The sequence below is a fragment of the Mustela nigripes genome, chromosome 6 (genome assembly GCF_022355385.1).
Source record: "Mustela nigripes isolate SB6536 chromosome 6, MUSNIG.SB6536, whole genome shotgun sequence".
Classification (NCBI taxonomy): domain Eukaryota; kingdom Metazoa; phylum Chordata; class Mammalia; order Carnivora; family Mustelidae; genus Mustela; species Mustela nigripes.
This window is the reverse complement of record NC_081562.1, coordinates 33879874-33901329: the sequence shown is the minus strand read 5'-3', so window position 1 is coordinate 33901329 and position 21456 is coordinate 33879874. Positions and strand designations below refer to the sequence as shown.

The following is a 21456-nucleotide window of genomic DNA, read 5'->3' as shown; positions in this document are numbered from 1 at the left end:
TTTTCCCTTAAAATCATAATTTAAATTATAGTTTAAATGCTAAAGTATTAGTTAGAATAAGTGAAGTCATAAGGATAATTTCAAGACAAGAATCAAACATCCATTCAGTCATTCATTCAATTAATCAGTCATAAATTTGTTTGACAATTATTGTAGGCAAGACACAAAAATAAGCTAAGTATTCCACGTTATCTTTAATTCACAGATTAACATAAGAGAAAATTAGACAAAGTTACAATGGAGCAATGCAAATTTTATAAGTATAACATTTATTATATATTAAGATATATTGTATATATTATATTTATTTATTAAAATATTAGGCGAGGGACGCCTCGGTGGCTCAGTTGGTTAAGCAGCTGTCTTCGGCTCAGGTCATGATCCCAGGGTTCTGGGATCAAGTCCCACATCGGGCTCCTTGCTCGGCAGGGAGCCTGCTTCTCTCTCTGCCTCTGCTGCTCCCCTCCCTACTGTTCATGCTGTCACCCACTCTCTCTCAAATAAATAAATAAAATCTTTAAAAAAAATATTAGGCGAGCACAGTAGGGAAAAGCAGTCAACAGATGCACATATTCAGAGGAGCAGAAGCTAAGAGTAGAGACCTAATCAGATGTAAAAGAAAGAGAACTTCCCACTCCCCATCCCAAATTAGGAATGTGTTAATGTGAAAGAATTACAGGTGATCTTTCTCTAACTGTATTTTTAAATTTGCATTACTCCAGAATACACAAATAAAAAAAGAAAATAATTTCATATTTCACTAATGGTGACCCTTCATTATAACTGAATTGTAACTGTAATATGTCCTTCCAAATACCTAAACTTAATCATTAAATTGCAGTCTTTAATATTGCTCTTCACATATTTATATTTGCTCATCTATATAAGATTTGTTTTCCATTAAAATGTTTTTAATATCATCTATTCAGATTAAAACAAATCTCACAGCTTTAAAAATAATGCCAATTGTTATATATAATTAATGTTTGCTTTAACAAATACTAAGATTATTTACATGTATCTTTGTGGAAAAACTAAACTTACATTTCTTTGTATATGTGTGGTAATGTAGAATTTTTTTGTGTAAAGATGACTCTAATATCCCTCATGTTGAAACATAGATTCTTCAATTCCTTTGAATATCTCTTGTCATCGCAACATGTTTCATTTTGGCATTGATCATGGAAAATAGACTATATTTTACATTAATAATAAATGGTGGTGAATTCAACACCAATCCTACACACTAAATATTCTAATATCAAGTTGAACCTTTTCTGCATTATTAGCCACCAAAATGAATAAAATACAAAATATTGAAAGTACATTGGAGGAGCCTATGCTAATGTCTAATATTACTTCTCTGAACACAGGACTGTTTATCTCCATAGTTTACTTTCATTTTGTATGGTTAAAAGTTTTATATTTATAGATATGCTTATATATATGGGTCAAAAGTTTTATGTTTATTTATATCCTGCATGTTTCAGAAAAAAAAATAAGGCAGCTTGTGGCTATATATTAAATACTGTCAGAAAATATAGATTTGAAGTAAGTAAATTCTTAAAAATAAAACAAGGGAAGATAAATAAAAGGTACCAAGGAAAAGGCTCATATAGGTGCAGAGTCTTTTACATTTGCTATTAAGATCCCCAAATATGGCAAACAGAAAGTTTGATTAATTATGTAAACCATAACCTCAATAAGATAGAAATTCAACAGTTGTTTAAGAGGATCACAACCATTTATGCCTTCAAGTATTTGAATTCTCTTCGCAATGGATAATTTTTCCGCGAAAAATGGGAATAAAAACTTTCCCATAATATAAGTTCTTTGTTTAAAAGTCCAATACAAATATTTTGCATGGCAAGAGTCAATGTAGAAAGTACTTTTAAATGTGTTTCATAAATAACTTCTCCAAATTTAGGCAGCCATGATTTCTCATGTTTATGGTAGTAAAAGCATGGATTTTTTCTCATTCAATTGTACCAAAAATACTTAGAATAAAAATGGTTCTAAAACATCCAGACATTTTGTCTGGATTGACCAATCTAAATTAGCTAAACAAATATTTTCAGATTTGTTAGAAATGAGATACATTTTTACATAAACAACCAGAAATAAGGTTTTAATGAATGTTGTTTTAAAGCATAATTTTCATGTTTACTGTAAACACAAGGGAAATTTCCAGAACCTACACAAATTTTAATATTTGCTGATATAATTCTTATTAAATGTTTTGGTTATTTAGAAATTTTGTCACCTTGGATGCTGCAGAAAATCTCTGCCATTATTTTAATAAATTAATGACACTTAGTAATGAATGCCGATATTCACATGAACATGGGAGCATAAGTGTCACCCAGAGAGAAGACCCTGAAACCCAGCAAAATCATTTGACCCCTACAAATAGTGATAGCATACTGCAAAATAGAGTTCTCCACTCTTGTGCAGACAAATATAAACTGGACTCACCAGACACCTCTGAGAAATGGATGAACTCTGGCTCTAGTCATTCTACATTTACCAACTCCTTATGTGAAGATACAGAAGGAAGAAATCAGGAAGAAATAGTATACCAGAAAAGAGAAGACAGCAAATCAAACAGTATCTCCATGGAAAGAATCCCATTCATGGAAACTGTAATGACAAGTTCTCTGCTGTGGAATTGCCAAAATACTGAGCATCGTAAAAAAATGTAAGATTTATAGAACATTTTTCTTTTACACTTGTATATCTTTTATTTTTAATGGATAGTCTTAGGTAATTTTCTAAATGCTTATTTGGTGAAGGATTTAAATAATGATTATATGTTATACTAATTCCCTTAATAATATGACATGTGTACAAATCATTAATTATAGTACAGATTAACTTTACTGAACTTTGGCAGACTCTGATTTAATTGACTAGTATTTTATTAAAAAATGAGAACATGTAAAATTATTTTTTCTTTTTTTAAAAAAGATTCTATTTATTTATTTGAGAGAATAGTTGTGAGTATGAATGGTGATTTCTTTTCTGAAAGTTAAGTTAAAAAGTTTGATATGCTGAAACTTGTATGTATTCCCTAAGGCAAAAATATTTTTAAAAATTTTATTGAAAGTAGCTCTAATACTTCCCAATTTATATTTCATTAATTTATTTAATTGATTACTTTTGCTCTGTAGGGGAGGAAAAATAGCTTTTTTTTAAAAAATTTTTTATTTTTTATAAACATATATTTTTATCCCCAGGGGTACAGGTCTGTGAATCACCAGGTTTACACACTTCACAGCTCTCACCAAAGCACATACCCTCCCCAATGTCTATAATCCCACCCCCTTGTCCCAAACCCCCTCCCCCCAGAAAAATAGCTTTTAATTCTACCCTTCCAGTAGTATTCCTTCTCAGCTGGAATCCCTGTAACACAAGGTAGATTAATATGAGAAAAATATAGAAATGTACTATATGCTGGCTACTTGAACATAATAATAAAAAATAAAACAGAAAAAGGAAATGTATTTAATATAAGTTTTACATGACATGGGAATCTTCATAAAGAAATAAAGACCTGAAGAAATAGTTAAACCTGAGCACTTTTATATTAAGTTTGATGAAAAGTAGAAGGTCGTGGAAAATATGATTAGGGCAAAGAGTATGAGCTAAGCATAGTAAACTGGGGTAAATTTAGCAAGGCCTGTTTATTCAGATTCTTCTTGTCATCCTTTCATCTTCAGATAAGAATGCTTCTTTTCGCTAAGTTATTGGCGCATTTCTCTTTTTCAGATTTGAAGGTTTTCCATTCCATTTTTTTGTATATGCCTATAGTTAAGCCAAAAGTTTTTTTTTTTTAACCAATGCCTTACATATTTCCTGTTTACCAAAAGTAGTTTATGAGGACCTCTCACCTACAGCTGTGTTTTCATGGATTACTAAACGTGTATTTTCTCTTCTTAACAGTATGGCAGCTATGGTAATCCAGGCATACTGGCGTGGTTACATCGAGCGCAGACGTATTCATTTCTCTACAAAGCTGCAACCCCCTGCAATAGAACCCCTGATGTCCAAGCCAAATTACTGCATCAAGAATAAAACGATTTTAAAGAAAGAAAAAAGAGAAAACACTGTGAATATCCAAGAACAGAGGGAGAAGGCTGCTATTCTTATTCAGGTTAGTTTTAATCTTTTGGTGAAATAGTCCTGAGAGATGTTTCTCATCTTTCACCAGGTTATTTTTATAACAGACAACCGCCAAATCTTAGTGATTTGCAACTACTGGATGTATTTCTTACTCAGGTGATATGTAAGGCTGCCTCTGCTTAGTGTCTAGGCTAAAGGAGTAGTCGTAGTTTAGAAATACTATTCTCGTGACCAAGGGCCAAACTGAACCACACAATCATATTTAAAGCTTCTGCTCAGATATGTCGTTTGCCACATCTGCTAACATTTTTATTAGCCATAGCAACTCTCATTTGACCTAATCTACAGCTCTTTTTAGAAGAATGTTTAAAAATCTACTAAAGTAATTGTTAAAGGCCTTCAAATAAACATTCAAACTAAAAATTTAGAAATCAAGAAGTGAATAGACTTGGGGCGCCTGGGTGGCTCAGTGGTTTGAACTGCTGCCTTCGGCTTGGGTCATGATCTCAGGGTCCTGGGATCGAGCCCTGCATCGGGCTCTCTGCTCCGCAGGAAGCCTGCTTCTCTCTCTCTCTCTCTCTGCCTGCCTCTCTGCCTACTTGTGATCTCTGTCTGTCAAAGAAATAAATAAAATCTTTAAAAAAAAAAAAAAAAGAAGTGAATAGACTTGGTTCAACCAAAGAGTCACCAAGATGAGCTTTTGAAATGAAGTTCCAACATCACATTCATCCTTTTTTTTATTTATTTTTCAAATATTTTTTAGAACCTAATATTTGTCAAGGACTGTTCTGGGATCAGGAACCATAACTCTAAGCAAACCATTCAAGTTCTCTGCCATCATGGAGTTTTCATACTGATGGGAGATGCAGAATCATATAAATACATAAATATAATATAAACTAAATAAATACATAAAATAAGGTCTGTGGAAATTCATGGTACTGTGCTTGAATTGAAGGATAGTAACCAGGACGCCTGGGTGGCTCAGTTGGTTAAGCGGCTGCCTTCAGTTCAGGTCATGATCCCAGCATACTGGGATCGAGTCCCACATCGGGCTCCTTGCTCAGCAGGGAGCCTGCTTCTCCCTCTGCCTCTGCCTGCTTCTCTGTCTGCCTGTGCTCACTCACTCTCTCTCCCTCTGTCCCTGACAAATAAATAATAAAATCTTAAAAAAAAAAGAAAGATAGTAACCAACAATTTAGCATTTCCCTTTATTCATTCATTGAATAAATATTTCTTTTTTTGAATAAATATTTCTTAATACAAAAATCTTACTAGCTTGTATTCTGTTGGAATGAGCAGTTAAGTAAATAAGTATGTTAGATAGTGATAAGTCTTAAAAGGAAAAATCAAGTAGGAAAAGCAGGATAGTAGTGTCAAGGGAAAGTTTTTCATTTCAGATATGATGGAGAGGGAAGACCGGAAAAGGTGACATTGCAATGAGAGATTAAGTCATTGGATGCCTGGGAGAAAAACGTTCCAGACCATGGAATATCTGATTTAGGAGCAAACTACAGTGTTTAAAGAACAGCGAGAAGCCAGTATGACTGGACAGTGATGGAGGGGAGAAGGGTGACACTTATAAATCATAAGTCATGGTAGAGATTTTGGGTTTTACTCTGAATGACATGGGAAGATATGACAGGAATCTGAGCAATGGACTCACATGATCAAGTTTACTTTATGTTGTGATTATACTGTAGGAAGGCAGGAGTAGAAGCAGAAAAATCAGTTAGGAGCTATTACAGTAATTCAGACAAGGGATAATGGTAGCTAGGATCAGAGTGTTGAAGTACAAGTGGTAAGAAAATCACATTCCAAAGTATATTTTGGTTTATTTTGAGGCATACTTCCTTTGAAAATAGAAGTGATGATATCAGTTCATGGGAGTGTGCTATATGAGAGCTAGAAGTCATGGGTGCCTCCAAGGCATTGGCATATGCAAGTAGAAGAAGAGCCCTCAAATTAAGTTGCTGGCTTTCACTATTAAAACCATAGTTTTCAAAATTATCTTTGCTGTGGTTCTAATGAATATTAGAATCAGACTGAGTATTGCAGTTGACTTAATTTGTCTGAACAGTACTCTTAAAGGCAAAGCATAGGCAAAGGTTTTACTGGCGCCTGAATGGTAGTGGGAGTCAGGGTAGTGCAATGGATTCAAGGGAACTCTGAAGAAAATAAAGAACCCCAGTTACCATTTCAAAATATTATTCTGCTACATGAGGAATGAATATATCATGCAGACCAAACTCTCTACTGTTATCAGTTGTTACACTTTTTTCAGCCTTGATGGTACCTGGATGTTCAACTTTTGCTTCATTCTGTTCAGTAAAGAAAAGTTCACTACTTTGTGAAACAGTCTAGTTCAGTGACTAATATCTCTGCAAAATGTTCTTTTGTTGATCTTCTGTGTATCTGTAACAAAAGTAAGCATAATCCAGCCTTTGTCTGAGACTTTGTACAATATGGTACTTAAAATTATTGAAGTCATCTCCATTTCATTTTCTTGTTTCCTGAGTATAATCATCTAGTTTCTCAAACCATTCATATTAAAATATGAATTCTAGACTGCCCGATTATCCTGGAGAGCAGAGCATGATACGATAGAAAGAACCTGGACTTTAGAAGGAGCAAAATAGAAATTTTATGGTGGATGTCACAGAAAATGCTCTCTGCTCACCAAACCTCATATTCTTCTCTCCTTTCAAGTATACAGCCAGATTAGATATCTGACCTTCCCTTGCACTTTAACATGGCCCTTTTTCTGAGTTCCAGTCAATACAAGACAAATGAAAGATACATGCACCACTTCCATAGCTGGCTCGTTAAATGTACCACAGACATTCCTTCATATTCTTTATTCTTTCTGGCTAGTTGAAATGAAGACAGCTTCTGAGGCATCATTGGAAGCTGTCTGTGGGAAAGTCTGGATACCAGAATCACTTTATCTTAAAATGCTGCCCCATTGCCTTTATAGACTCTCCATATTTATTAGGTAATTAAGAAATAAGCTATTGTTTTTTGAGTTGTTATACATTTTAGGATATTTTTGTTATCATACTTAGCTTGCCCCAACTAATATAAAGGATATAGGATACACCTTGAAACATAGTTAGGGTTCATTGTAAATATGTAAGAATGGAATTCTAGGTATGAAGGATAGTGGAAATAAAAGAACCTAGAATTTTATATTATTGGAATAATAAGAAGTTACAGTGAAACTGGACTACCATAACAACTGGAAAATATAGAACGAACATGGCTGGAGATATGTGAAGGATTTTAACAGGGAACAGATATATGGTATGTTCTGGATGTGGGAGTTGATAGTTGGAGGAAAAAAAAGATGTCAGATATGTCTAATAGAGGTAGAATTGCCTAGCCAGGGAATTAATTTGAATGTAGGAGAAAGATGAATTAATTGTAGATGGATTACTGGTGAAAAGTTGAAACCTCGACAGAAACAAACTAGAAGAAGAATTTGAACATATTATATATTACCATTATTTCTCATAAACTGAATAGAGATGACTAGAACTTTAATTCTTGACTCTATTGCAGATTTAGGAGGGAAGTATCTATATGGGTCACACTAGAATGACACACACTGTGTATTGCATTCTAGAGCTTTGTAGAAGTCCTATGCCTGAGGAGTTGTGCTGGATCCATTGTGAACTATAGGGAGCCAATCTTTGTTGAAGGCCTGATTAGAGAGTTCCCTTTAGACCCTCTTTTCCCGAGGTCTGCACATCACCTTGTTATCTTCTATAACCAACTCTTCATTACCAACCCGCCTCTCCCCACTCATCACCAGATTATTTGAAATAAATCCCAGATATCACTTCTTTTATAAATATTTCAGTATGAATTTCTGTAAGACCTATTGTTTTAAGTATAACTATATTATCAACCTAGAGATTAAAAATTATTTTTCATTATCACCAAATATCAATATTCAAATTTCTCTCTTTTATAAATATTTGTTCATAGATCTTTCTTGATCAAAATATAAATAAGGTCATTACCTTGCCTTCAGTTTAAATGTCAAGTCTTTTAATTATATAGTAACGTCTTTCTTTTTTCCTTGCAATTTATTTATTAAGGAAACCAGATATCTGTTCTATAGTTTTCTACTTTCTGGATTTTGCCAGATGCTTTCCCATGGTGTCACTTACGTATTTCTTGTTCCCTTGTTTTCTTTAAGCTGACATTAGATTCTAAAATTTCATATGATTTGGTTTTGGCTTTTTGTCAAGAATATCTCGTAAGTGGTGGTATGTATTACAGTGAGGAGGTAACATAATGTCTAGTCGCCTCTCTTTTCGGAATACTAGTGACCATTGATAATCATTGCCTAGATCGATTCTTGTATTAACAGTTTGTAAAATAGTGATACTCTACATATAATTTCTTCATTTATTAACTAAAATATGTCAGTAAAGAGCAACTTAGTTTAACAGACTATTTAGTTACCTTGAGGTACAGCTCATACTAGAAAGGTAGGTTAAATGCTTAATGCCATTTTACCAATTTTTAGATTAATGAGGTTTCCTAGCATCCTCCAGGGGTCACCATAATATGGTCATAATGTATTATATGATGTATTAAATTCCATTGTAGTTTCATTCTTACTGATGTTCAAATTGTCCCGTTTGGCCAAGTTAGCTTCAAGTTAAGCTTTTGTGACACTATTCATTCATTTTTAAAATTTCTCTTGCTTTTTAATGTGCCATGATGTTTCAGGTTCATTTTGTATATATTTTTGCCTCAAACCTGAGCCCAGTCTTTGCTCTGAAGATCTTTGATTCCTTTAGTGGGAATATTTAGAGACCAGTCTGGGTTTTAGGAATGCATTAGGATTTTAGGAATGTTGTTGGTATGGTAAATGACTGGTAGAGTCATTGTTTTTAAAATTTTTTCATTGTAGTGATGAGCTTACAAATACATATTTTTTAAAAGATTTTATTCATTTATTTGACAGACAGAGATCACAAGTAGGCAGAGAGGCAGGCAGAGAAAGAGGAGGAAGCAGGCTCACCCATGAGCAGAGAGCCCGATGCGGGGCTGGATCCCAGGACCCTGGGATCATGACCTGAGCTGAAGGCAGAGGCTTTAACCCACTGAGCCACCCAGTCACCCCACAAATACATATTTTTAAGAAAAAAAATGTGCCATGAGTTCATGATGATATTTGAAAGTTAAATTTAGGATGATAAGACTTTTATTTATTTGATTTATATTTACATTTCTTTTCTTCTACGGAAAGTCCTGGTTCCAATGAACGACGTTAACGTAATTGTTCTTATTTTGCCCCTCCTTTTCACTTCACCTTCTGTGTGTACGTGTGTGTCTCTGTGTGTCCGTGCCTGTGTTTACATGTGCATACATAGTGGAAGTAAACAAGGACCGTACAAATGAGGAGATAAAACAAATTAGGTTATTTATTCAGAGAGTGCTGTGGCAAGGGAGTCAGCCACCATCACTTGCCTAAAGCTCAAAGGCAGGGAGGGGAGCAGGAGATCTTTAGAGTGGAAAGAGAGGTCTCCAGATATGGTCTAATTAGAGGTTTTTGGTATGGGGAAGGTAGAAAGCAGGCAGCCAGAAGTGGGGCGTATTCTGTGATTGGTTGGGAAGTATATCTGTATCTCTGATCGGTCCTGAATTAGAAGTAGGGACAAAAATAGGGAGGCTGACAGTCATTGATTAACCAAGGCTTGACCATTCTTAGCTCATTGTTGCCAAGGTTGTGGTTTAGCTTTCTAGGTTGATTGCTATAGAGATTGTGAGTGACTGCTATTGTTATATATGATCTGGCTATTGTCTTACATATTCTACTTCTTAATATATATATTTTCTGTAATAACAATACCAATAGTATTACCAACAATATGAATATGAAAACATTTTGAAGGTATCTTTTGTAATGAAGTTTTTCTTTTGAGTATATTTCACTAGGAAGATAGTCAAATAAATCTATTTTCAAGTTACTTTAGAAAAATTATGTGTGTGCATAGCATGAAACATATTTTTTCTATTTCTTCAGGAATTTCTTTTTATTTCATGTTTATTTTATGATTATCTTAAGCATGTGCACATTTCCAAAGTCAAATCTAAGAAAGGTATATCCAGAGAAGTCTGGCTTCTGTAGCTGAGTCTTCTATTTTCTACCTCTATAGTTAATTTTTAAAATTAATTTTACAAATTACACTTTTACTTTTTAAATATTAGCAAACAGATATACATATATATTTAAGTATATGTTCATATAATGTATTTGTTTATTATGTATCTATATACAGTAATTTATAGATAAATGGTAGCATGCAAAACACACTTAATTCTATCTTGTTTTTTTTAAAGTTAATGTATCCTGGAACTCACTCCCTCATACAATTATTCTTTAAAAGTTCCTGTGTTCTTGGAGATATAGTTAGAAAAGCTTCTCTACTCCAATATTTTTGAGAAACCTAAATGGATTTAATTCTATTATTACGTGCTTAGTTTATTTTAAAATGAAATTAGTTAATAGTTATGGGCCAGGATAGTACCTTTCTAATAATGCCATTTGTATATGTTGAAATTTTCCTAAATGTGTGTTCATTTATTTTATACCTAATTATTTGAAAATTAGAAAAATTGTTTTTTCATTTGTATCTCTTTCTTCTTAGTTTAGAATGGGTCCTGGTGGAATTGTCAGATAATTGATTGGTTGACCTACATGTGCATTTGAGGGAGTTTTAGAGATTCTTTTCTGCTTACCACAAGGAAAGTCTCCTGAGATTCAGAACTTTAGACACATGCAGTTGTTTAATTTATCTTACAGTTTTAAGTGTCACATAAAGTTCAAAAAACAGATTATTGAGCCATTAAACTAAGGTCTTAGATGTTTTATCTTCCTAATGGGATAACACAGAGAATCTGGTTTGTAGTTTGATCTATAACCTTGTATAACATGCTTTAAATTTTTGTTTAGGCAGTTTGGAAGGGCTTTCTTTTGAGAAAGAAACTGACAACAGCTTTAGAGGCTATTAAGAATGAAGAATCTGAAGAAGAATATGAAGAAATAAACTTAGAGGATTTTACGTTTGATGAAGTAAGTACCAACTACAAAATATAAATATTGGTTTTAATTTTTTTTAGCATACTACTTTGGAGCTAACTCAGCTTCTAAGATTTTTTTTTTTATTTATTTATTTATTTTTTTTTTATTTTTATTTTTATTTATTTATTTTTTTAAAGATTTTATTTATTTATTTGACAGAGAGAGATCACAAGTAGACAGAGAGGCAGGCAGAGAGAGAGAGAGGAGGAAGCAGGCTCCCTGCTGAGCAGAGAGCCCAATGCGGGACTCGATCCCAGGACCCTGAGATCATGACCTGAGCCGAAGGCAGCGGCTTAACCCACTGAGCCACCCAGGCGCCCAGCTTCTAAGATTTTTATCTTCTTAACACTATGTTACAGATTTTTAAAAAATAACCTTTGAAAAAGTATGCTTCTAATTTCTTAGTATCTTCTTTTTGTACTCTACAGATGTGTGCAGAACGTAGTCATAGATTATTTACAAGAGTTTCTGTATGTTCTTTGACCAGATTTATGCCATGTTTTATCAGTTATCCTTCACTAAATATAACTCTGAGCTTAATTCATGTCCTGCTTAACAGCATTTTGTAGTTCTTTGTTGCCTAGGAAATGAGAGTATCCTCTCTAAATTGCTATTTAAGTATTCCATAGTAAGGTAGCACACTCTCCAGACATCTATGCCACTTCTTTCCTGTGGCTTCTATATGTTCCAACCAAATTGAGCTCGATTTTATTGTATAAAGCACTTGCCTTTCACATTCTGGTTTTACTCCCCTCTTCTCTAGACAGGTACACCCACATAAACACCACTCAGATGAAGATATAGAACATATGAACACCCCCAGCCTTCCTCATGCCTCTCTAGTATTCATACCTCCATCATAGAGTAGTTTTCCCTAATTCTGAACTTGCTGTAAGTGGAATCATATAGCATGTACTCTTCTTTCGTGTAATAATATTCTGTGAGATTTATCTGTGTTATTGAGTGTAAATATACCACTCTTTTGTCAGTACCACTTTTTATCTATTATTTGAATATATCACTTTTTTAAAAGATTTTATTTATTTATTTGACAGACAGAGATCACAAGTAGGCAGAGAGGCAGGCAGGGAGGTGGGGGGAAGCAGGCTCGCTACTGAGCAGAGAACCTGATGTGGGACTTGATCCCAGGACCCTAGAGTCATGGCCTGAGCCAAAGGCAGAGGCTTTAACCCACAGAGTTACCCAGGTTCCCCTTAAATTTACCACTTTTTAAAAGTATATACTACTTGGAAGATATTTTTTATTGAATTATTCTAGTATTGCCTTTTATGACCAAATGTTATGAACATTTTTATGCATGTCTTTTGGTGTGCATATTCATACTTCTTTTAGGAAGAGAATTTCTGAGCCTTAACATTTACCTATGTTTAGTTGATAATGCCTAATGTTATTTCAAAGTGAATGTATCAGGTTATAGTCCTATCAGCAGAATATGAGGGTTTCAGAGGAAGCTCTATGTACACCAATGTACTTTCATGTCTTTTTCTTACATTTCAGTAAGTTTGTGGTGTTATCTTATTATTTTAATTTACATTTCTGTCATAATTAATAGTTGAATACCTTTTAGCATGCTTATTGACCATTTAGCCACTTTTGTGATATGATCAAGGGTTGGCATATTTTTCCATTGGGTTGTACATCTTTTTTTCTTGTTGATTTGTAGAACTTCTTTATATATTATGAATACTACCCTGTTTTTCCTTGAAAATATCCTGTCTAACCTCTGGAGCTTACCTTTTCAGTGTCTTTATGGATAATTTTAATGAACAGAACGTTTTCAAATTACAAATAAAAATTTTAATTGTGACATATGAGAAATCTTTTCTTACTCTTAGATCATTAAGATATTCTAGAAACCTTATTAACTTTCAGCATTTAAGTCTGGGTGCATCTAGAATTGATTTTTATGTGTATAGTGTGAAGAAGGGGTCATGTTCCCTTGGGTCAAGTGAATGTATAAATCAATTTGGAAGAACTAATGTTTTTAGACTATTATTTTTTTTAAATCCATGAACACAGACTGTCCTATCACTTATGTAAACCATTTAAAATTTCTGTCCACAATGCTCTGTAGTTTTCTTCATAGTGGTCTTGTACATTTTTGGTTAGATTTATTTCTAGATATTTTATGTTTTCTAATATTGTATTTCTTTTTGTATGTTGACCTTATATTCAGCCACTTTGCTGAAATCATTTATTAATTTTAGTAGGTTATCTCTCAGGGATTTTGTATTTTGTATATGCAATCATGTCATCTGAAAATAATTATAATTTTCTTTTTTTCCAATTCTTATGCCTTTTGTTTTTCTTGCCTTATTATTTCCAGTAAAGTATGGAGTAGTGATGATAGTAGACATCATTTTCTAGCTTCTTGTCTGTGAGAGAAAGCTTTCAATAAATAAGCTTTCACTAAATAGATGTTTTAATATAGGTTTCTTATAGTAACTCTATATTTGATTCAGGAAGTTACTTTCCTTAACACATTTTTACCATTCCAAGATATTAATATGATGATGATGATGATGATTTTATAAATGAGTTGGATTTTATCAAATACTTTTATGAATATAACATTGATTTTCCAAACACTAAATCTCATATTCAAATAAACCAACTTAGCTATAATGTATTATCTTTTTTACATATCTTTGAATTTGATTTACTAATACTTGTTTAGGATTAGCATTTATTTTTTTTATTTTATTTTTTTTAAAGATTTTATTTATTTATTTGACAGAGAGAAATCACAAGTAGATGGAGAGGCAGGCAGAGAGAGAGAGAGAGGGAAGCAGGCTCCCTGCTGAGCAGAGAGCCTGATGCGGGCCTCGATCCCAGGACCCTGAGATCATGACCTGAGCCGAAGGCAGCGGCTTAACCCACTGAGCCACCCAGGCGCCCAGGATTAGCATTTATATTAGAGAAGTTGGATGTGTAAATTTTCTTTTTTATAAAACTCCTAATCTAGATTTTGGTGTCAAGGTTATGTTAGCCTTATACATTTGATTGGGAAGTATTTCCCCTGTTTCTGTTTTCTGGAAGAGTTTGATGTGAGATTAAAAAAAAAAAAGTGTGTCTCAGCATATAATCTATTTGGAGAAATGTTCCATGTGCACTTGAAAGGAATATATATGTATTTTATTATTGAAATCTCAGATACTTCAGGTTTATTGTTTTTAAAAATCTTCTTAATACTTAGTGTTTGGGGGGGAGGAATTCTATCAGTTATTGACAGAAAAATGCAGGAATCTCTTACTATGATTGTGGGTTTTTCTAAATGAGCTTTTAGTCTGTCAAATTTTGCTTTGTACTTTGAGGCTACATTATTAGGTCATACGTATTTTGTATAGTTAAGACATATAGTTAAGACATTGTGTCATTGAGCCTTTCATCATAATAAAATTCCCTTCTTTCATATAGTTTTCCTCTTTAACTAAATGCTACTTCCTCCAATATTTTCATACCTATAGCCTTCTTTTGGCTAGTAATTTTATAGTAGTATATGTTTTTATAAACATTCCCATTTAACATTTCTCTGTTTTATATTTAAAGTGTGACTCTTATAAGAGCATATAATTGGATTTGCTTATTTTTATATTCTGACATTTTTTCATTAATATATTCAGACTATTTTAATTTAGTTTAATAAGAGTATAATTAGGTTTATAAATGCCATCTTTGTATTTGTTTTTTGTTTGTTCATGTGTTCTATATTCCCTTTTAGTTTTTTATTGCCTTCTGTGCATGGATTAAGTTTTTTGTTTGTTTTTTCTTTTTCCCCCTTCATTAGCTTGTTAGGTTGTGGTTGTTTTTCCATGTACTTTTTTCTCCCTACATTACATGCTTCCATCTGGATTCATTTTCTTTTCCCTGAGGATTTTCTTTAGTAATTATTTAACTTCAGGTTGAGTCTTTTTTATTGCTTGAACATTTCTCCTACTTTAAATTTTGGAGGATATCTTCTCTAGGTATAGAATTCTAGGTAAGATTTTGGTGTTTAAAGATGCTTTTTCATTAGCTTCTGACTTTCATGGACTCTGATGAAAAGTCAGTAAAAAGTTTTGCTTTTTCTTCTCTAAAACTACCATCCCACCCTCATTCCCCTGCCTACTTTTAAGGTTCATTTCCTGTGTTTTTCTGTAAAGGTATAATTTTATTTGTATTTGCTCTGCTTATATTGGCTTCTTGAATATGTGGCTTATGTCTTTCATCAGTTTTAGAAATTTCTTAGCCAGTTATTTCAAAAATTTAATCTTTTTCATTATTTCTCTTCTTTGATGTAAAGTGGTTCCAAAATTGTGTACGTTAGAATTGCTCACCATTTCACATGTGTCTTTTAGACTCTCTTTTGAATTGTTCCTTTTTCTTCTTTTGTCTTTTAATATGGTTGTTTCCTACTGACACATCTTGTAGTTTAATAACCATCTCTCTTATGTTACCTAATTATTTTTAGCCCATATTTTGAATTCTTAATTTTAGTTATTCTATTTTTTAGTTCCAGAATTTTTACTTGATTATTTATTATAAATTCCAGTTATCTTGAAGTTTTCTATCACTTCCTATATTTTCTTGAACATACCACATATGATATTTTCAAAGCTTTCTCAGTTAATTGCAATACCTGGATCATGTGTAGGTTTATTCCTATTGACTGCATGTTTCTTGCATTTCGAGTCAGTCAGTTCTCTTTTTCAGCATTTAACCTTTGATGAAGTATCAAAAATATATGGAAAAAGTGAAAAGACCCTGCAAGATGTTTTCTTTCTCTAAAAAGTATTGAATTTTAATTAATCTTATTGGTAGATAGCATATGAGCAGACATTCTTTTGAGGCTTATTTTCAAGCTTTATTAGTTCAAGCTTTATGCTGTTTTTTCCTCTTATAGGCTGAGCTAAAATGGTTTCTCATCTAAAAGTGGCACATATACCAGGTTATCCTCACCTTGTTTATCCCTCAATTGTAATCCCTTTATCCACAGGATTGAGTGACTGATAAAGTTTCTTCTTAGCTTTATAACACTCCAGGTGTTCTTATTGTCCTTTGATTCTAGGTATCTCTCCTACACATATTCTACATGGACTTGGAAAACACCTTAAGGAAAATTTATTACATGATTTTGTGTTCACATTTTAAAACATCACAAGGTTGAGGTACTCAGACTAAATCCTGACCCATTGATCATCCAACTAGTATCAAATTACAGGAGTTTTTCACACCAACACTTCTCTACCTGCAAGTCTTCCCCTTTGGGATAAGCCTCTCTGGCACTTATGGGGTAGAAAAGTGAAACATGTAATACATCAGTTTCTACTTTACAATTTAGATATAGAAGCAACAACAACAGTACATTGAACTAGCCTAAAAGGTCCTACTCACAAAATAACTTTAGCATTTTCCTCCACTGTGAACAATGTCCAAACCCTATCAATTGAATCAATGTGACTCATGCTACATGAGTCCTGGGTAAGCATAGTGCCCTCCAACATGGGGGAAAACACTATCTCTGTCTTCCCAGGGTGTTAGCTATATAAAGATCCTTGAAAAGATAGTCTGGAAAGAGAGTTGTAACAAGACATGCAGAAATTGAGACCCATGGAGTATTGTCTCCTGGCATTAAGCAACTATTATATATTACTCATAATAAACCTTGGAAGCAGCTATGAATAAAGCATTTTTGTGGGCTTTGAGTTCACAGTTCAAGGTGAATAACCTTTTTAAAAGAATTATTTTAGCAGAAGTTTTAATAAACTTAGGTTTCAATTTCCTTTAGGGGAGATTTTTGCCACCTTGCCATAAAGTATATGCAATAACAAATAAATATCTAAATAATAGATATGTTAAATCTAATGTGGCATAGTGATCTACAGTTGCACTTTTATTTTGTACCTTTTAAACTTTAAGGTAATTTTAGATAATACTTTTAATTGTTGACTTAATTTAACAAGGTTTATTTTCTCTGTTACTTAAAGTATACTACGTAGAAGACAATATATAAAAAAAATAGTTATCTTTAAATTTAAACATTACAAGTCCTCTTAAGAGTCCCTAAACCTAGAGAAGATGAGAAAAGCTAATATAATATAAATATAGAAAACCACAACAAATTTGGATTTTTTTTTCTCAGACCAAAGTAAAATTCAGTAAGTTTTCAGGAATAATTTTTGAGGCGACAACTGTGTCCAGCTGGACAACTTTCAGTTCTGGAGTTCATGTTTGATCCTGATCTCAAATTAACTTCACAGAGTGTTACATATTCCAGTACATTATGGCAAAGTAAACAAATGCAACCTAAATTACAGGCAAAGAAAAAAACTTAAGTGATATTTTGTTTGATGAAAAACCTTGCATTAAAAGCCAAGAAAAACTATTTTCAGTGTTTTCTGCACTTTTAGATATCAATTTAGTAGGTATGCATGGAGTATAACAGTCTCCAAGAATATGAGCCACCATGATTTTTCATTGAAGATGGAAGTATACCATATATACTTCCATCTTCAATGAAAAATCATGTATGTATATATATATATATATACATGATTTTTCATATATATATATATATTTGAGAGCGAGAGAGAGCACAAGCGAACGGTGGGACAGACAGAAAGGGAAGGAGAATCTATAGACTCTCCGCTGAGCACAGAGTCCCATATGGGGCTCAATCCCAGGACTCTGAGATCATGACCTGAGTTGAAGTCAGACACTTAACCAACTGAGCCATACAGGACCCCAGAAGAGAAGGTTTAGAAAGTGAGATTTGAGATTAATAATGGGCCAAATTTTCAAACTGTAAGGATCCTAAGATGCTCCAAAAGTTATCAGGAAGTATTAGAAAGAATTGGGGAGGGTATGTGCTTTGGTGAGTGCTGTGAAGTGTGTAAACCTGGTGATTCACAGACCTGTACCCCTGGGGATAAAAATATATGTTTATAAAAAATAAAAAAATTATATTAAAAAAAAAAGTTTGATTATGTGTCTCAGTGTGGGTTCTGAGTTCATTGTATTTCAAGTTCTTTGAGTTGCTTGGATGTTTATATTCAGGTCTGTCAACTGAATTTGGGAAAATTTGGGTCATTATTTCTTCAAATATGCACTCTGCTTCTTTCTTTCTCTGTTCCTTCTATGACTTCCATGGTATATATGTTGGTCTGCTTGATGGTATCTCACAGGTCCCATAGGTTCTATTCACTTTTCTTTAATCTTTTTTTTTTTTCTATTCCTCAAACCGGATAATTATATTGTTCTATCTTCAAGCTCACTAATTTTTTATCTGCCTACTCAGAGACATATCTCTAGTGAATCCCACTAGGGTATATTTCATTTCAGCTACTGCACTAAAGAACTCCAAAATTTCTTCTTGATTTCTCTGTAGATTTTCTGTCTCTTAATTGATATTTGTTTTGTTTATACATCAATCATTTTCCCTCCTTTTAGTTCTTTAAATATCTTTAAAACAATTATTTAAAGATCTTTGTCTGGTAAATCTGCCATGAGATCTTTATTTAAGGATAGTTTTGGTTGATTTATTTATTTTTCCTTTGAGTGTGCCATAAACTTCTATTTCTTTGAGAGATTTGTGACTTTTTAAAAATTTACAATTGGATATTGAATGTAATGATTATGGTGACTCTAGAAATTTGATTATCTTCCCCAGGGTTTGCTGGGATTTTGTTTTTGCTTTTATTATGTTTGTTTCTATATTATTGTAGTCTGTCTCTGTGCTGAGTATCAGCCTGAGTTTTATATAAACTTAAGGTCTCTTCAGGTCTTTTCTGAGCCTGTGCCTTCCCCTATATATGTTTGTAGACAATCTAATTTCCCACATATATGCAGATGCTTTTGAATATTCTAGTCTTTTTTTAATTTTTTTTTGAGATTTTATTTATTTATTTGACAGAGAGAGACACAGCGAGAACAAGAACACAAGCAGGGGAAGTGGCAGAGGGAGAAGCAGGCTTCTCACCAAGCAGGGAGCCCAATGTGGGGCTCGATCCCAGAACCGTGGGATCATGACCTGAGCTGAAAGGCAGATGCTTAATGACTGAGCCACCCAGGTACCCCGTTCTTGCCTTAAAAAAAAAAAAAAAATAGCATCCTAGTCTTAGATATCTCACTCCCAAAAGATGAAAAAGAGAAAAAAAAAAGTGAAGGGGTAAGGGAAGGACACCAGCCCATTAAAACCCCTGGAGATCACTTAGCTGGCAGGGCAGGAGCTTGCAACAAGATGGGAAGTACAAGGACACGTACGTCTTTGCACCTCTGTATCGGAAGTAATCAGTGATTAGTGCACGGATCATCATATTTGGAGGACAGAGTCCTTCTTATCCACCCTGGCTGTACAAGCTATGTGCAGGCTACTCCTGAATAGCTGCTTAACTCAGGGCCAGAGGGTAGAGCTGGCAGCTGTGCCAAAAGCTGAAATTGACTAAAATTAACCCCAATTTACCATCCAAGTTTTTCCCTGGAAGTTATAAGCCATCAATAGATTCCAGAGTTCCAAAATAGTTACATCAGATGGATTCTGCAAGTGCAATCATTTTCTAGGTTGGGAGACAGGGTTCCTGTTCTTCCTACTCCACCATTTTCCCAGAATCCTCTGCCACATTGCCTTTCATTGTATTGTCTCCACATTTTCACATTCTCTCTTCACTTTAATAGTTTTCATCAGAGTAAGAATATGAGTTTGATGATCATTGTTATGCCATGGGCCTTAATCTTTCCTGGGATTGAACTGGATTTTTCTTTATTTGCCACATAAAATAAAGAATTAAAAAATCGGAGCTTTGGATCCTGTTTGCACCAAATAGCACAGTTTAAACCATATATTTATTCTTAAAATATATATAACTGTGATATGTATGTTAATAATGTCTGCCTGGAAAAAATTGGACATTGTACTTGTCAAACAACTGCATAGTCAAGAAACACTGAAAATTGTATAAATGGAAAATAACATTTAGTTCTCCTCAGAATATAATCATTCTAGTTTTTAAATCATAAATGTTTGACTATTGGGGCATCTGGGAGGCGCAGTCAGTTAAGTGACCAACTCTTGGTTTTGGCTCAGGTTATGATCTCAGGGTCATGAGATTGAGCCCCATGTAGTGCTCCTGCTCAGCATGGAGTCAGCTTGAGATTCCCTGTCCCTCTCCCTCTCTCTAAAATAAATAAATAAATAAATAAATAAGTATTTAAAAAAGTGGCACCTGGGTAGCTCAGTCTGTTAAACATCTGCTTTTGGCTCAGGTCATGATCCCAAGGTTCTGGGATCAAGCTCCACATAGGGTTCCTTGCTCAGTGGGAGTCTCCTTCCCCTCTCTCTCGGTCCCTCTCTGGCTCATGCTCATGATTTCTCTCTCTCTCTCATAAATAAATACAATCTAAATAAATAAAATTTAAAAATCTTTAAAAATAAAAGTGACAAATGTCTGATGTTTTTAGAACTTAAAAAAAAAAAGCAAGTTCATGGGCATTCTGATCTTTTTTGTAAAGATTCAAAAAACTTCATAGAACCAAGTTTATTTTAAACCATATTAACTAATACAGGCAACAAAATTTAGATAATTATATCCTAAATGCTGTAGCAATAGCATACTTAGTATAGGTCTTCTGTCAAAAGATAAAATAAATTACATAGATGGAATAAAGATATTTTAAGAGTAAAAAGTGAAGGGACTTATAAAAGTATCATTTCAAAGTTTAAATTTACATTTTTTATCATTCACAGACTTGATTTAGAGACTTTAATATTAGGATCCATGATTTTTATGTTGCCACAAAATTTATTTTTCCACCTATTCAGAAAATCTGTGAAATTTTTGAAGAAATTAAGTAAAAGCTATCATATAGACAGTATTTATGGAAAAATTGATACTAATGTGTTAAAATACCATAAATTCTCAATAGTGAGGTTTGGTGGAAAATATTAAAATTTGCATTATAAAGAAATTAAAGATTATTTCCCTCAGTTACATCCGGAGTTGGCTCAGAATCATGGTTATCAAATAGTTAAATACATTGAACAATCTGCACCTCTTATTTTTTGGAACACTTGAGTACTCACATTCTCACTTTATCCCACTTAGGGTTGAGAAGTCTTTTATTTTTTTACAATGTTTGCATTAAACAGGTGTATAACATCCCACAGTAGCAAGTAGCATATTTTCCTGTAAATAAAAACTCCGACATATTCTCTTAACATTTGTCGTATAAAAGAC

At 33.4% G+C, this 21456-nt stretch overlaps 1 protein-coding gene across 1 annotated transcript in view; it reads left to right on the top strand.

Moving 5' to 3' along the window:
- Window positions 1–21456, top strand: part of LRRIQ1 (leucine rich repeats and IQ motif containing 1) — a 198602-nt gene that overhangs the window by 78205 nt on the left and 98941 nt on the right. The window contains 3 exon segments of the mRNA XM_059404457.1: window positions 2252–2698; window positions 3943–4153; window positions 11096–11215. Coding sequence (XP_059260440.1) covers window positions 2252–2698; window positions 3943–4153; window positions 11096–11215 — 778 coding nt within the window.